General features: G+C 39.7%; 1 protein-coding gene across 1 annotated transcript in view; it reads right to left on the reverse strand.

Annotated features, from left to right (window-relative positions):
* Window positions 1-205: 205 nt before the first annotated feature.
* Window positions 206-18,756, reverse strand: part of LOC111869284 (neuromedin-U receptor 1) — a 260,815-nt gene continuing 242,264 nt past the window's right edge. The window contains exons 5-6 of the mRNA XM_023860680.2: window positions 6,064-6,282; window positions 206-2,515 (exon numbers count right to left, since the gene is read on the reverse strand). Of these exons, the coding sequence (XP_023716448.1) occupies window positions 1,912-2,515; window positions 6,064-6,282 (823 nt within the window). The 3' untranslated portion in view covers window positions 206-1,911. The remainder of the gene's footprint in view (window positions 2,516-6,063; window positions 6,283-18,756) is intronic.

Genomic DNA, 18,756 nt, shown 5'->3' on the forward strand with positions numbered 1-18,756 from the left:
ATGTAGATATTGTGTAAACTGACATTTTGGAGGAACGTATCTCCTTTGTCTGCAGGGTATAAAAAATCCGCGAGTGATGAACGAGCATGAGCAGGTGGAAATGGAGGCTATCTATTCCTCCGAAACGTCGGTTTACACAATGTCAACATGGCGCCACATTCCAGAAGACGGCATTCTTCATAGTCACCGCCATGAAAACCTCAAATCTTACATAGATGAACATATTTATTTATTTATTTGTGAAGTGAAATAAATTCAATTGAGAAAGTAGATGGAAAGATCAGTAGAATAGTAAGAAATATTTCTGCTTTCTAATAAATTACACAAATAATATTATGGAGCGAGAGATCCAAAAAAAGGAGAAGAAACAGCACTCTATAAAGCACATTTTAAAATAATTCAGGCATTTAAGGCCAAAAAATGAACCAAGAGAAGCAATAAACAAAATTCAAGTAAACAATATGAAATTTTTTAGAAATACTGAAGGAAAATAAAGAAGGAATTGAATTAAAACTATGTTTTTGGAAACCAAATTGGAATCCAAAACTAATTAATACAATTAGAAGTGATGATTGTAATAGTTTGGTCATGTGCAAAGAATAGACAGAACAAGGGTACTGGGGAAGGCATTAAAAATAAATTTTGAAGGAAGGAAAAGATATTGAATTATCTATAACAAATGGCTGAATCAGGTATTAGAAGGTGTCAAGAATAAAAGAAAGATTGCACAAATTAGCAAGTAGGAAATACTGTGTTCAGAGAGAAGAGCATGGATCTGCACAAAACAGAAACATCGCTAGACAAATAAGGTGCATTTTTAGAACCAGATCTGCTACGATGCCATATATTTCAAGTTGTCAGTATTCGTGTACTCCTCAGCAGTATCTTCTGTCAACATATAGGCTTATCATGGTACAAATACAATGCATATTTACATTAACAGGTTACACAACATTTAGCCAGTTTTTAGGCTTTAACATTTTGTGTGTCACAGTACACAAGGCACAGTGCCACATTTTTTAATTACAGCATACGCAGGAAATGTGATCTTGTTTCGGTTTGAATCTAAGACCCATGGATTAACATTGAATCTTGATTCTGAATAAATTACAGATGAGAGCGGTGGGAATAGGTCACATTTCAATGTGAAAAGAAGGCAATAATTTTGTTACCTTATTTTCTTTTCCTTCTACTTGGCACTCACTTCGCTGACAAGCGGCAGTCGCTAGGTCAATATAGTTCGTTTGCGGACTCAAGCCACGTAGTTTTTTTTTTGTCTTTTCCTTCTACATGTTTTATCTTATTATTTCCTTCCCCTTCTACAATTCCATATTCTACTACTCCTCTTCCTTGGCCTTTTTCTTATTGTCATCATTCCTATCTTCCTTATCATATCTGCTTTTCTCAGGTTTGTTGCTTTCTTTACTAATCTATTCGCGATAGCTCAGTCGGTAGCCTATGCTCATTAGGTTGCAGGAGTCGGGGTTTGATTCCCGACAAGGGGAAGATGTTATTCTCATTTTCACAGCTTCCATACCGGCTCTCACACTCACTCAATCTTCTATGCAGTGGAATTTGTTATTTTCCCAGCGGTAAAGCAATCACAGTGTAACGCTGACCACTCACCTTCATCAAATGTCGAGGTTAATAATGCATGGAGCTATATGGCCACTTTCCCATACGCCTTCATGACGCGGTACTTAATTAAGCACAAGGAAAAGCTTACCTTCTCCTATATTATTCTGTTACTTTTCAATATATTTTGCAGCATAACTGCGTGTTCACGTCTGAACATCCTCAAATGTGTCAGACTAACCAACTGAGGCAAGCATGCCTCAGACTTTCAAAGTGTATTGATCTGAAAACATGGGTATATGATTCCTATAATGAATATTGCTTGTTCTTGCATTTTCAGACGTAGCTTTCCTCATTCTGTCTGCGTCCTTCTTCCTCCTCCACTGTTCTCACCGTGGCACTGTGCGCCAAATGAGATTTACTTCTCAACAAAATGCAATTAGCGTTCTTATTCTCGTTGCTGTCCCCGCAGTGAGTCGACTGTGTTCTCCTAAATCTGCTGTTTTCCTGAAGTGCTATCCTCACGGATCTCCTCCAGAAGGAGTCTTGTAGACCACTGGAGCAGTTAGTGGTTGTGGTTGAGGAAGTCATATTGAAGGTTCCTTTCCGGTCGAGGTACAAATCTTGACGAGTATTGTTCCTGAGTCCACAGAGCCGCATGAAACCGTCACGGAATTTGGAGGACATGAGGTTGTAGAGAATAGGGTTGATGGCGGAATTTATATAGATCATGACTCTGCAGAAGTAGAGTAGGTTGTAGTAGGTCTCAATGTCGAGAGAGAATACGGCTTCTTGCGGTGCCACGATGATCCAAAGGGTAAGGGCTCGGAAGGGCATCAGGCACACGAAGAAGGACAGAACCACGGTACCTAGCATCAGTACTACTTGCTTTCGGTACCGGATTGCGCTGTGTTGGGTCCCGGAGTTGTGACTCCAGTTCCTGCAAAACAACACACGTCTCAGTAGATTACAAAATCAACAGGACTCAGTGTTTTGATTACAGTAAATGGCTGTTTATTTAAGGACTGGCTGCTGTTTCGTGACATCAGAGACTGTGGAAATGTGTAAAGTGTTACAAGCAGGAATAATTTTTAAAGCAGAACAATTCTGTGAACAAGCGAGAAAATCTTTTGCACAGTACGCATCAAAATTACAATAAATAAATAAATAAATATATTAGGTATATCTTTTTGTCTAAACATTTTCAAATCTTATGTTATAATACGTGGCACTGTCTTCGGGGTAGCACAATCGGTATAGTGACTGCCTACGGGTTGGAGGAAGGATGAGTCGTAGTTCGAGTCCCGGTAGGGTCAGAATTTTCTCTTCTGCGTATCCTCCAGATCTGCTCTGGGGCCCAGCCAGCCTCCTATCCAATGGATACAGGGGGCCTTTTCCCCGGGGGTAAAGCGGCAGTGGCGTGAAGCTGACCGCTCACCTCCAGCTAATGCCGAGGTCAGGAAAATGTGGATCTGTACATCCACTCCTCCATATTCCTTCATGGAGTAGCGCTCAATAAGTTAAGAATAGGGATAACTTTACCTTTTCATGTGGCACTGTCTTAGGGGCTTTTTCACCGTCTACGTGCAACGTTGTTCACATAATTGCTTCTTCTTTGACTACAGTTCATAATGATATATTTCAGCGTCATGCTGCACTGTATAGTTGTGGTTCAGCAGTTTTGCGCTGAGTGCAACTTTGCACTCAGACGGCGCAAACACTCGTAACTCCTAAGACCTATACAGTGGAACAGGACGCTGAAAAATAATATTATGTGACATTGTGTTCTTTGCTGATGAAAGCAAAGTTAATATAGCTCCTTTATCATGAAAATTGTATTAATATAGACAGAATTTTTAATAAAATGCTTAAAATAATTTAAATGTCCAACAGCAGCAGGCATTTAAATAAAATCCGTCCAGGTCACACTACAGTCATTTAAATAGTCCGACATTTGAAGTTTAACAATATTATATACGTAATACTACAGCATAACAAAGTTTCGAATTGCTAAGAATCTGTCTGGTCATCCAAATTGTTGCTGAATTATTTCTATCCAATACTGACATATTTTGGGGGTTTCATGGATGTGAGAATATAGACTGTGGCCGCCGTGGGTTTTTATAGCTTGTAGTCCTGTAGGATGTCTCCATCTTCAGGTTCCTCTGAAACGTTGGATTATATGCTGTCACGACTCAAAGGTCACAATATATCTATCTGGTGTATCTTCCTACATAATTAAATAAAGAACTAGCCTTAAACTTCCTCCTCCTCCTCCTCCTCCTCCTCCTCCTACTACTACTACTACTACTACGAAGGAGAGTCAGTAAATAGGTCACTAACTGAAGTAAAACAGCTGTAATGGACATAGTAATTTCCTATGTATATCACTAGATAGCAGCACAGTCCAGATGCATGACGATCTAGGTAGCACACGCGCATGCGCATGTTCAGAAGCTTGTTTCAGTTGTCGAAATGGCGACCGTGCCTGAGGAGTTCAATACCGAAGATCAGAGTTTGTTTGCATTGTTTTGTAGGCAAAATGACTCAATGTAGAGGATATACATAAATAAATGTTTCATGTGTTCAGTGGGAAGTGTTTGTTGCGTACAGCGGATAATAAATTTTCTCAAGGACGTTAGAAAGTCGCAGATGATGCGCGACACTGTTGAGATTGCGACAGAAGCGACTGTGCAGCGGATGGAAGACTTGACTCCAGTTGACAGGAGGATAACGACAGGCAGTGTATCAACTGCACTAGGGCGTTGCCATGGATTAACATACAGCATATTGCATGATCGTTTGAAGTTTTGAAAAGTGTACGTACGGTGGGTGCCCATAGAACTGAAAGATCTAGAAAAAAATTAAACGAGTGGGTCTGTCCTTGCAACATCTCTTATGGAATGCAGACGAAGGAGAAGATATGCTTAACAGGATTGTTACTGGGGACGAGTCATGGATGCATCACTACCAGTCTGAATCAAAACGCACTTCAGTGCAATGGAAACATCCCAGTTCATTTTCAATCAAAAAAGTTTAAGGTTACAGTATCAGCTGCGAAGGTTATGTTTACCGTGTTTTGGGATTCTCAGGGAGTGCTGTTAGCCAATTTTCAGAAGCGCGGCGAAAATGTGAATTCGGCATCGTACTGTGAAATTCTATTGCAGTTTTGTGATGCAATCCGCAGAAAACATGTAGGCCAACTGGCAAAAGGGACACTGCTTCATCATGACAATGCCAGACCCCACACAGCCCGAGCAAACCAGGAGAGAATTCAAGAACTGAAGTGGGAACTCCTTGAACATCCGCCTTACAGCCAGGACTTCGCGCCTAGTGACTTCCATATGCTTGGTCCGCTAGAAAAGCACCTTGGTGGCGAACGTTTCTCTGATGACGAAAAGGCTGAAACAGAGGTGCATATATGGCTGAGACAACAGTCAAAAGACTTCAGCGCTGCGGGTTTCGACGCACCGATAAAGCTATGGGGCAAGTGTATCAATGGTGGTGCAGAATATGTCGAGAAAGAAATGTTCTTTCCCGGTTACACTATCACATGTTTTACGTTATATACCCATTTTTGACCTATTTACTGACACTTCCTCGTACTACTACTACTACTACTACTACTACTACTCTACTACTATTACTACTACTACTACTACTACTTCTACTTCTAATAATAATAATAATTTAGAGTGCTTGTCATCAGCGAGCATCCTATAACACTCGAGCCCTATAAATTCGTAAAAAATGAAAAAGTGAAAAAAGCAAGAGAACAAGTTAATGGTAACAACAAATTAAATCATATCAAGAAAGTACAGTGTCTCGAAGGGACATTTAATACTGGTCAAAATAATAAATAGTAATAAGTAATAATCCAGAACAGACTGTTGCGGGGAATATTCGGAGCGAAGAGAGATGAAGTGACAGGATGTTGAAGAAAACTGCTTAATGAGGAGCTTCATAACTTGTACTCTTCTCCAAGTATAATTAGAGTGATCAAGTCAAAGAGGATGAGGTTGGCAGGGCATGTAGCACGAATGGAAGGGAAGAGGAATGCATATAGGATATTGGTGGGAAAGCCAGAGGGAAAGAGACCACTGGGAAGACGAAGAAGTAGGTGGGTGAACAGAATCGAAATGGATCTTAGAGAGATAGGATGAGATGGTATGGATTTGATTGATCTGGCTCAGGATAGGGACCGGTGGAGGGCTCTTGTGAACACGGAAAAAAAAACCCTTCGTGTTCCAGAAAATGCTGGGAAGCTCTTGAGCAGCTGCACAATTGGCAGTTTCTGAAGAAGGGCTCAGCTCCATCAGTGAACAGCAACAACAACCTGACGCAAAGCTTCATCAACGGGACTTCCGGCCATACATTTTCAAAGTGTTTAAAAGCTTTAGAATTTGAATGACATCCTTGTCTCCTCGCGTTCTCGTTACGCGCGAGCAATTCACGTGACCTGTCTCGTTACAGAGTAAGTTCTCTCACCTGCAGGGTGGCGCTATGATGCCTGGGTGTGCCATGAGGTGGCGGGCGATGATGGTATACAGCGCCACTAGAATGACGAGCGGCAAAGCGAAGAAGAGAGCAATGCTCATGATGAAAAACAGGGCTGTCCAGAAGGTGTCGGCCTGAGTGAGGCAGACGGCCACTCTGGTTCCGTCCACATACAGCTCGTGGTGGTAGTCGGCCACCCCGAGGATTGGGCTGAAATGGAAACACGGCTCAGCCTTGTAGACTGACAGAACAATAAAACACTGTTTCTGCGCAGTCGGCACTGGATCAACTAGCGAAATATTATCGCGTGTCAGATGCGTCGAGTTTATTACAGCACAAAGCCAGCTGAAGTTTCAACGGGGGAAATACTGCAGTTGTAAACCCCATTATTGAATTTGGAACATACAGTTTACTCAGAAAATAAATTCTGTGGACGTTTAACAATTTCTGTTTACTGAAACAGAATTCGACCGCCTCTGTGGTAAAGTGGTCAGAGTACCTGGCTACAGATCCAGAGGTCCCGGGTTTGATTCCCGCCCAAACCAGATTTTCTGAGAAGTAGTGGGTCTGGAACGGGGTCCACTCGGCCTCGTGAGGATAATTGGGGAGCCATTTCAAGGAAATAGCGGTTCCGGTCTAGAAAACCGAAATTAATGGTCGTGGGGACCCGTTGCGCTGAACACGTGACACCCCCTATCCGTTAAAGTTGGCACTAACTTCGCTGACAAGCGGCGGTCACTCGGCCGGTATAGTTCGCTTGTGGACTACAGACCATGGAGTTTATTTTTCAAACAGAATTCGTCAAAGCATCTAAATCCAATAACTTGAGACGTTCTTACGAGGGAAGGTAAAGTTATCCTTGTGCTTATATAATTAAGCACCAAGCCATGAAGATGTATGGGGGAGTTGATGTATAGATCCATGTATTCGTGAACTCGGTACTAATTGGAGGTGAGTGGTCAACTTCGCGCTCTAGCAGCTTTACCCTTGGGAAATATCCCCCGGTGCCCGTTAGGTAGGAGGCTGAGTGGGCCCCAGAGTTGGTTTAGACGACGCGGAGAGAAGGAAAATCTTATATCTGCCGAGACTCGAACGTCGACACCTTCGTTCGTCCTACCCGTATCCAGTCTCTATACCGGCTGCGCTTGTAGCTACGTTTACAGTAAGATACTTAACTTAACAGAATAAAAATATACACTCATCAATGCTGCTATCTGGAGGGACAAAGGTGAACACTGTAATACGGATTATTATCACTGCTGTTTTTCGCCAGTTGATTGAGGCACTATGCTACAAGCCGGAATGTCGTGAGTTCAATTTCCGATTAGATTACTGGATTTTTTCTGTTGACTTAATCCGTCCAGCCGCACTATGACCCTGGGGTCGACTCAGCCTCAAACAGGAATGAGTACCAGGAATATTCCTTGAGGTAAAAGGCGGTCGGCGTGTAAGGCTAACCTCACCGCTATCTGTGAATCGAATGTCTAGAAAATGTGGGAACCTCGACGTCTCACAGCCCTACGGACCTCCACGGCCTGTTACAAGATAGTTTTACCTTAAGTGCTATGAACTATGAGTGCTACTTAATTAACGACAGAAGAGCAAGTGTCAGTATTCACACATATAATTTGTAGTTTTGCTGTTTTTATACACATGTAGTTTTTGAAAATTTGTTATTTGAGACATACGTAGGAACAGCAGGTAAGGATTGCGTGGTCAAAACGAGAAATTTAGTCTGAAGCTGAAAACGCGTGTAGGGGAGTATGTGTTGGGGGGGGGGGGGTATTTCAGAGAGATATTTTTAATGTGCGAATCGTGTGATATGAATAGGAGAAACAATAGATGCACACAAAATTTGAATCAAGAAACCTTAAGGAAGAAACAGCTTTTACTAAATTTCAACACCTACTCATCAGATCTGTTTCATGTCACATTAATTTTTCTATTTTAAGGGATTCTTACCTTAGTTACCGGTATGCCAAGCATTCTGAAGCTCATATCTTTCAGTTACCATTCTGACAAAAAGCGTAAGAAGAAAACGTCATTACAAAGTTTCCTTAAATTACGATTAAAATGAAGGAAAACATAAATGCAGAGACTGACCCCCATTCCAAGGAGGCCTACCGACTGTCTATGAGTCATAATTCCAGAAAGAATTCTGAACGGGAAATAGGCCGGGAAGCCTAATTCGACAAGATAAAAGGCCAATAAATTAATAATTACTGATAATAAACAATATTATATTTAAGCATCCTGTTACACTCTACAAAGTGCATGACACAAACTCCGTCTTATTGCAACAATTTATTGTAGTTCTTTTGTCTTCTCTTCTTCTACACTACATGTTTCGGCCCTAAATGGCCATCATCAGGTGTATACTGTCACGTAGCTGTTACACTGCACGTAGTTTAAAATTTAAAAACACCAGCTTTCTTAAGAAAGCTACGTGAGAGAAATACACCTGATGATGGCCATTTAGGGCCGAAACATGTAGTGTAGAAGAAGAGAAGACAAAAGAACTACAATAAATATTTGCAATAAGACGGAGTTTGTGTCATACACTGATAATAAAAACTAGAAATTTTTAAGTTCCGGAAAAAATGCAAACAATTTAAATTAACCGAAAGTTTTGGAATAGCCCTCAACTCGATGCTTAATTTATGTATATGTAATTAGTTACTCGAAATGTAGGCCTGTTTTTAAAATCACATATAGGGTTTCCTTGAACTCCAGTTATTATAAAGTAATTTTAACTGTATTTATTTTCATTATTATCTTCGTTTCAAAACTGAAAAAAAGAACATAAAATACAAATCCATCTGATTCCAATTAGTAGAAATACACTCTCACGACCACAACATCGAAACCACTAATTCGATTAATTGCAAGCAATCGAACTGTGTTGTGGCATATGTCTCGCTAATCAGCATTACTTCAATACTACTATATTGTGTATGGTTATATAATAATAACAATCACGCTTATGATTAAAATATTTATCACAGAGTACACAGTTAATACAATTTGCTTAAAAAACCCTGAAAAAAACATGAGGGATATGATTCAAAACACAGAAGAAGGAAAATGCAGATTTCCTATAATTTAAATGTATAATTTTCTAAAACACCTCCATTTTTATTTGCGATTCTGCAGCTACTGCAGATCAAAACCTCTTCTTCCAACGTGATCAACAGCTGGGAAACCACAACATAATCTGTTACGCTCTCTGTCGTTCACAAAGCCAATACAGAACACATATAAAGTGTCCGGGTGAAAGGTATCCAAAATAAAATAATTACATCTCAGAAAGCACATTTATGGGTTAAGCCATTACAAAGGGAAACTATCAAAGTTTTTGCTGAATTTATAACCTTCTCAATAAATTTCAATGTGGGCTTCCTTGGTGGCACGACAAATATCCAGACGATCCAGCATGTTTGGTGTTACCATAGTCACAGCGTCCCTTATGCGGGCTTTCAGGTGGTGAAGGTCGTTGATCTTGACCTGGTAGACAATGTTCTTCTTATAACCCCACAAGAAAAAATTCACTGGGGTTAAATCTGGCGATCTAGGAGGCCAAGCAAGTGATCCACATCTGCCGATCTATCTCCCAGCCATCACTCTGTCCGAGTTATTCCTAACATGGCGGCAGAAATATGGAGGCGCATGCGCGTCAGCCGAGCATGGAAAAAAAAAAACTTACAGGGGTTTCGTTTCCAATGACATAAACCGGATACGTGTACAATGTATGTATGAAACTTACTGTATGACAATAAGTTTCCGAGATATACATTTTTTATTTTGGATACCTTTCATCCTGAAACCTGATATTACACTTCATAGTTGGGTGGATAAAATGAAGGCTGATACATTCTATCTTATGAAGCGTTACGCACTAGGTACTGACGTTTCGGAGGACTATATTTTTTAAATCTTCAGAACGAAAATTCGGTACACTTCTACCATGCTTCATAGTCTAACACTGCAGACGACATTATGCAGCGAGTACCTCAAATCCAACAAAATGAGGAATGTTTAACGATTCTGTATCGGGTACAGAGGTCGCTTAGCATGATGGGCATAAAGATGACTTAGGAGAAATTTTCAAAACTGTATCATTTCGTTGACCTGGGAACAATGATAAAACCAATGCAAATCAACACTCACATTGCTTTCTCTTAAACAGTCGCCATTTTGAGGCATGACGTCATATTTTCTCCCAGACATTAATACGGCTAGCACGGCGTGGCCAAATAAGACGTTTTCAGTTACAATTTCATATTCTGTAAGCAGTTCTATTTTGTGTAAGATTTGAGGCTTTCACGGCGGTGACTATGAAGAAAGCAGTCTTCTGGGCTTTGGCGCCGTGTATATGTGGTGTTAACCGACGTTTCGGAGGAACGTATCGCCCCCATCTTCAGGGTTGAAGAAAAAGTATAGGTAAATCTGCAAGCGACAACACCGTGAGACACGGTAACGCAGTCTGCGTTACCCTACAGGGACTTGAACTCTGATCCCTCGATCGTCGAGCCCGTGGAGAGTCGCTGTACCGGCTACGATATCCCTAAGAATTGCCTTATTACAAAACCTAAATACATATAATGTAAGCTATCATGTATAGGGGAGAGTCCTGCAGTATCGGCCACTTGAAGTTTTTTAACTGTAATTCTTAAAGAGTTGGGTTATATCAGGTTATGATACAGTAATTTGTTACTTTAAAACATGTTTTATGAATGTGTGTAAATGATTTTTCGTAACATTTTTTGTTAATGCTTATTGCATAAATCATTATGGAAGTTGATTTCATAGGTGTCAAAAAATCGTTTTCCAGTACCGGCCAGTAACCATTTTGAAATATTTTGAAGTCTTAATGATTATTGACAGTTAGATTTATTTAAAAAACAATAAAATACAAACATAATGAAACTTTGTACTGAAATTAAAGCCTGTCAAGCCAAAAGTTCAATTCTTTTTTGCACAATAGTCACAAGTAAAATACAAAATACTCTCTTGATCCACGCACTCAACATGCGCCCAACCTTTACATTTCAAACACTGCACCCAGTCCTCATCAAATGATTCCAAACAGATAATGCACTTTGCATTCTCCTGTTCTTCCAAAGCGAATGCCAATTGCAAAAATTCCTTCTTACTGAGGGGCATGAATTTGCTGTCCAGTTCTTTCATGTATGAAACTAATTGATTTTCCATTTCATCATCAAACGTCTTTTTAAATCTACCCATCTGAGGAGTTAGATCCACTAGATTACCTAATCTTATTTCCCTTAAACGGTCCCCTAAAATACTTCTTGGTACAGAAAATGACTCTGCTGCCTGCCTAGCGGTCATTTTCTGGGTTATAACTACATCTACCGCCATTTTCATAGATTCCTCAGTCCATTTTCCCCTTCTCTTCTTATCAGTGTCCGCCATTTCACCCTGAAAAGCAGTAAAAATAAGTTTATACTCTTTTCGTTAAAAAGTATAATGGCCGACACTGGAAGACAGACGGGTGGCCGATACTGCACGATAACCACGTGGTAGCTTCACTCCTCATAACTCATAACTTATTCACAATATCGTTAAACTAATGACTATTTTCGTAGCCATAGAGAATGTAGATAATACTGATTTATAACTGTAATTATCCTCTTACATTGAAAAGGAGTAATTGAGGCTTGAATATATCTCTTTCACAGGAAGATTTCGTGAAACAACTTAACTCTCTCACTGAAGACAAAAGACTGAACAGACAAATAAGTCCCCGGGCCGTAGTGCATATTGATACAAAAGCTTACTTTATGCAACCATACTCTCCTCCCATCTATTGCCAAAACCGAAAATTAGCCCCGGCCGCTACTGTACGACGGCCGATACTGTAGGACTCTCTCCTACATAAATTCAGCACCGCAAAGGATTTTAAGAACCGTGGAAATGGGCATTCATATAATTTACACTTTGGTGCTTGATGGAGATAAGTGGTTAAATTCACGCTCCGGCTGTTTTACCCCCTGGAAAGAGTCTTTGGTATCCATTTGATAGTAAGCTGATTGGCCTCCAGAGCATTTCAGGTTACTGTTGTGTGTTGGTGTTCCTCTGAATATTCGAACACCTTTTGTCAGTACCCCGCTGACTGAGCTATCACTTTTTATTATATAGGCCCGTTTTTTTTCTGAAATGTTCAACCCACTTGCTCACTATACGATTTAGTTTACGTTACTAAAATATCTACTGTTACTGCCTGGTAACGTTAGCCGCCCGGAAAGGCCAACACTGTTGTGGGGCACGCGAAGCTATACCCTTGCTGTGGGGCCGTTCAGAGTTACTCCCCGAGCGGAAAACATTGTCTACAGAGACCAGGAGTAGTACTATACACCTGACCACACTCCAAGACGCTACATTCCAAACTGGTAGTACCCACGCTGACGTAGGCTGACAAGACTGCTCCCCCTCGCTCCGTGAGAGATGGTATGACCCCTCTACCGCGGCTAAAGATACGAGGCAGTAACAGCATATAAGATGAATTCTAGGATTTGAGAATTAATATTATCAAGAAATCATCGTTGAATATTTGCATAGGTAAATTATCTCGAATTCCTTGTTTTTATTTCCGTCAAAGTTTTTTAAAGTCAATCGAAAAGGCATGAGGCCAGCAACCGCCAATCTATGCCAATGATATATATATATATATACAGTAAAACTTGGTTATAGCAACATCGGTTTCTGCGACACCTTGTCTATTGCGTCATATATTCAATGGTACGAACTAATTCCTCATAAAGCAACTGTTTTTATACCTTGCTTAGTACGACATGCACAAATGCATCAACCTCGTATGTAACGTCATTTTCATTCCTGAATTTCTCTGATATGGACATTGAACGTAATTTAGAAAGTGTGTATTGGGCAAGTAACAGGAAACAGATGAAGATAACTNGCATTTACAAACTGCTTTTTATTCATGTGCACGGTGTGTCTGTAGAGGAATTCCAGGCGTATTTTCGTTCATGACTTCATAAAGACGAGAGTAAAAATCCGCACCACTAAATTTATTATTATGGTCACTTTTATATGTGAAACCAAAGTGAAAGTTTCAACTAACAATATTGCCACTCGTATGAGTGTGTCTGTAGCAGGGGTTTGAATTGGTGAATAGATTTATTGATCACTTACAAGTAGTAACTACAAATGACTATAACACTATCGCTATCTACATACTTTACAGTTCACTAAAGCACACAGTCTAGTAAGATCTACAAGTTTGTGACGATGGTACATTGCTACAAGTATTATGTTTTTGGATATTCCACCGTCCTGTCTATTTTCTAAAAAACCGTCCAGTTTATTTTTCAAAACACAACTTTCCGGGGACTGGATTCTGTTCCTACCTCCGGAGATAGGGGCTAGCTCTATCTATTGGACCCAACTGAGTAGGTTTTACCTGAGGGCGGGGACAGAATGCAGTCTCCGAAACGTTGTGTTTTGAAAAATAAACAGGAGGATGTTTTAGAAAATAGACAGGACAATGGATAATGTCCAAAAATATAATACTTGTAACACAGTCTAATGTTCTTAATCTGTTACTAGACGTTTCCTGGTAACGGCTCCAACAATGGTTATTCCTCTGCCTACGGGCTCAAGTCCTTTCTTCACACACTCCCGTACAGAACTTACTATTAAATCTAATTCGCTTAGTGGGGGGTGGGGTCCAACTGGGTCCACTCGGCACGGCGACCACTGATTGACCTATTGACCCGGGTAATTATGATGATGGAGAATTTGGTGGAATGAAGATTGGCAAGGGAAACCGATGTACTCGGAGAAAACCCGCCCCAGCGCCACTTTGTCCAACATAAATCCCATTTGACCAGACCCGGGATCGAACCCGGGCCGCCGCGGTAGGAATCCAGCGACTAACCGCTTGAGCTATGGCGCGGCCTACTACTAGGTCTAACCTTGTCCTTTGCTTATAACATCTCGGCACGGACTACATAGAAAACACAGCTTTTATATTGTGGTGTTCGTGTCTGTTACTGCGGTAACCTGTTTACCAAGCTGTTGCCCAGAAAAGGCCCATCTGGCGGTCGTTGCATACCAACGGTTCTACACGCAACAGTACATATATTCAAACAAGTGTGCCCCAGTGTCAGTACTTACACATTACTCATGTTCGCCTATCCCAAAAATAACAGACCCGGATAAGTGTCTTTTGTGGGGCTGACAAAGCGTCCGTCTTACGTTAAGGAAGGAATTTGGTTCGAATTTAATTAAGGAGAGTTGCTATTACGAATCGGGTTGTCGGTTTGTTCCAAGAACAGTTTTCGCCTTTATGAAGGAATTTATTTCAGGAATGGAAATGACTCTTCAGAGGTGGAAAGACAATCCAGATCAGCAGAAAAGCCCGAGGGAAAGACAACCGGATATCATAAGCGAGATTATTGCAACACATATTCGGAAATTCGTCTTTACTCGTGCCGTTATGGGACAGATAAATATTATATTTTAGGACATGATATATACGAGGGAGAGTCAGTAAATAGGTCACAAAAGGAAGTAAAACAGCTGTAATGGACGTAATAGGTTTTCTATGTGCATCACTAGGTAGTAGCACACTCCAACTTCATGATAGCATAGGTAGCAGACGCTCATGCGCATGTTCAGAAGCTGGTTTCAGTAGTCAAAGGGCGACCGTGTTTGAGGAGTATAATACCGAAGAGCAGCTTTCTCTTGTGCGTTTTTTGTGGGCAAAGGGACTCAGTTCATAGGGTGCTGGTAAGAAAATATTTCCCGTTTACGATGAGAAGTGTTTTTTTTTCGCGTAAATCGGTTCACAGCTGAGTGGCAGACGTTTCGCTGATGATGAAAAGTTTGAAGTGGAAGCGTGTCTAAGATAACAGGCAAAGGACTTCTATGCTGTGGGTTTCGACGCACTGACAAAGCGATGGGACATGTGTATCAATGTTGGTGAAGGATATGTCGAGAAACATTTTTTTTCTACTTTCGAATATCATATATTTTGAATCTTATATCCAATTTGTAACATATTTACTCACCCTCCCTCTTAGCTCCGTTGAAGCACTCTGGGACTAAATAGAAGGCGTGTACTCAGTTACATCCCCCCTCTTCTCCAGCCCTCGTGACCTTGCACATTTGATTTTGTGATCTGTCTCAATTAATCGCTGAAGATTTTCGTAATATTTCATACGTTTGATTTCGGTTGGCTCTGTATCTCCTTCCGCTCTTATCTCATGATATCTCATTTCCTAATTCTGTAATGTTTAGATATCTCGTACCGTCAACGTAAATATTAGTTTTCGAAAGTTTCGAAATAGCTTAATTACTAAGTATTTTGGCTTAAGATAGACGAAGTGACAGTGAATTGGAGAAATTTTCGCATCAGACACCCAAAATTTATGCTTGTCACCAGATATTAAAGGAATAATATAAAAGAGAGGAAGGTGAGCGGGTTATTTGGCACGCAGAAGCGCGATGATAAATCTATAACAAATTTTGGCCCGAAAAGGTTGGGGAAAGAGACCAATTTGGGAAGCCAGGCACAAGGAAGGATAATATTATTAAAATGGATCTTGGATAAATAGGGCGTGAGAATATGCACTAAACATATATAATTCAGTATCGAGTTCGGAGTATAACAGTGAACTTCCTGGTCTCAAGGGGGCGAAGAAATTATTGATAAACCGGCCGCTTTTTGCCGCCCAGGAGCAACTCAGCTTTATGCAGTCCGTTACTTCGGTACGTCAGTGCAGTTATGGGTAACCTGCAGATTTGGATCAAGGTAAAAAAAATACAGCTATCCCTGTAACAGGCCGTGGTAGCCCATAGGTTTGTGAGACATCGAGGCTTCCACATTTTCTAGACAATCGGCTCACAGATGGCAGTGCGATTGTCAGCCTTATGCGCCGGCCGCCCTTTACCCACAGGATGATTCCTGGTACTCATTTCTGTTAGAGGCTGAGTCGACCCCAAGGTCATAGTGAGACTGAAAGAAATAGGTCAATTGAAATATCCAATGACCTCATCGGGAATCGAACCCACTACTTGTAGCATAGTTCCTGAGCTAACTATAGGGAGGCATATAAATTAAGAATTGAATTGTTACCACTCGATTCAAAATTACGAAACTGTATTTTAATATGAACTGAGATGATCTTATATATTTAAAATATATTCAACCACATGCGGGGAATGCGGAATCATTCCGCATAAAGACATATCACTCGTTTTCAACATCTATCAAAGACAGGAAAACGCTTATGCTCTCAGAAAATTAATTAATAGAGAAAGTTCAGATGTGAGAAGCCACGATCGATTTATATTGTGAATTCATTGCATAAAGTTCACAAAATGAACGCAGAATGGAAATGGAATTTACAGGCGGCCACGTGTTTCTTCTGCGATGATAATGAATCACAATTTGATAGGCGGATCTTCTGTGAAGGTTGATCTGAGGTTCTCACAGAGGTGGATGTGAATAGATCTGTCTTCTGAGATATAACATCATGTAGTCCGATGAAAGTCAACAGACATTTTGAAATAAATATGTAACAAATTACATGCTGGTTTCTCTAATGGTTTACTCTTCAACCCTGGAGATGAAGGTGACATGTTCCTCCGAAACGTCTGTTTAAACGATATACATGGTGTTGTATCCCAGAAGATACAACTCTTCATAACAACCGGTGTGAGAACCTCAAATTATATGTACTGCATTATATTATGAAAGAAATACAACTAATTTAAACAAAATAATTATGAATGTAATTATTTATTCATCTGAAATACGGCTACACTTACACAAATATATAGAAATAGTTCACTTTACCATTATCACAAGTATATCAAAAATCCCTTCATGTTTCATACATTTCAAACAAATTTTGAGATATATTTATATGCCAGTATTAAAAGAAAACTTTATGCCTTACAACATCAAAATAGTAATAGATAAACATAAGACTATGTGGAATGAGAAATAAGTAACACAATTCTGGGTAATAGTGTATTACCATTTCAAAGCGTTTGAACACATAAGATGCAGTTTGTACACAAATGACTAGTATTTACAATGTTATCATCCTTTCTAACTGAATTAACCGCGTATACCGCTGATATTGTGTACTCTGAAAGTGCACAATTTAGACTTTTACTTAATTACAGTAACTGGAATATAGTCTTACTGGAAATATGAATTACTAATGAAAATTATCATAAGGGCATGGTTAAGCGAATATAACAGGACAGATTATGCTACAACTTGAAGATTATCATAAGGGTATATTTATACAATGAATATAACAGGACAGCTTATGCTACAACTTGAAGATTATCATAAGGGTATGGTTAAACAACGAATATAACAGGACAGAGTATGCTACAACTTGAAGATTATCATAAGGGCATGGTTAAACAACGAATATAACAGGACAAACTATGCTATAACTTGAAGATTATCATAAGGGCATGGTTAAACAATGAATATAACAGGCAGAGTATGTTACAACTTGAAGATTATCATAAGGGCATGGTTAATCAATTAATATAACAGGGCAGAGCATGCTACAACTTGAAGATTTTCATAAGGGCATGGCCAAACAATGAATATAACAGGGCAGAGTATGCTACAGCTTGAAGATTATCATAAGGACATGGTTAATCAATTAATATAACAGGACAGAGTATGTTACAACTTGAAGATTATCATAAAGGCATGGTTAAACAACGAATATAACAGGACAGAGTATGCCACAACTTTAAGATTTTCATAAGGGCATGGCTAATCAATTAATATAACAGGACAGAATATGTTACAACTTGAAGATTATCATAAGGGCATGGTTAAACAACGAATATAACAGGACAGAGTATGCTACAACTTGAAGATTTTCATAAGGGCATGGCCAAACAATGAATATAACAGAGCAGAGTATGCTACAGCTTGAAGATTTTTATAAGGGCATGGTTAATGAATCATTATAGCAGGATAGATTATGCTACTTCTTGAAGATTAGCATAAGGGCATGGTTAATGAATGATTGTAACAGAACATATTATGCTACTTCTTGAATATTATCATATGGTCATGGTTAAACAACGAATATAGCACGACAGAGTATTCTACAACTTGAAGATTATCATAAGGACATGGTTAGTGAATGATTATAACAGAACATATTATGCTAGTTCTTGAATATAATCTTAAGGGCATGGTTAAAGAATGAATTTAACAGGACAAAGTATGCTACAACTTGAAGGTTATCTCAAGGGCATGGTTAATCAATGAATATAACAGGACAAAGCATGCTACAGCGTGAATATTTTCATAAGGGCATGGTTAAACAAGAATATAACAGGAGAAAGTGTGCTACAACTTGAAGATTATCATAAGGGCATGGATAAACAAAGAATATAACTGGACAGATTATGCTGCAGCTTATTGTGTTAATTATCGTTTAGATCACCATAGTTCCATTTCAGTTCACTTATTTTTAATGATATGATCAATGCAGACTGAAATTGGAAGAGCAAGGCAGTTTTAAAATGTTCGAGGTTCAGTATCATTGGATCAAATGATAGAAAAACATTTCAGAATGGAAAAATAGGAAATTAGCAGAGTTCTGTCTTCTGGGACATAACGCCGTGTAATCCATTGAGATTCATATGATT

Source organism: Cryptotermes secundus, unplaced genomic scaffold, assembly GCF_002891405.2.
Source record: "Cryptotermes secundus unplaced genomic scaffold, Csec_1.0 scaffold124, whole genome shotgun sequence".
Lineage (NCBI taxonomy): Eukaryota > Metazoa > Arthropoda > Insecta > Blattodea > Kalotermitidae > Cryptotermes > Cryptotermes secundus.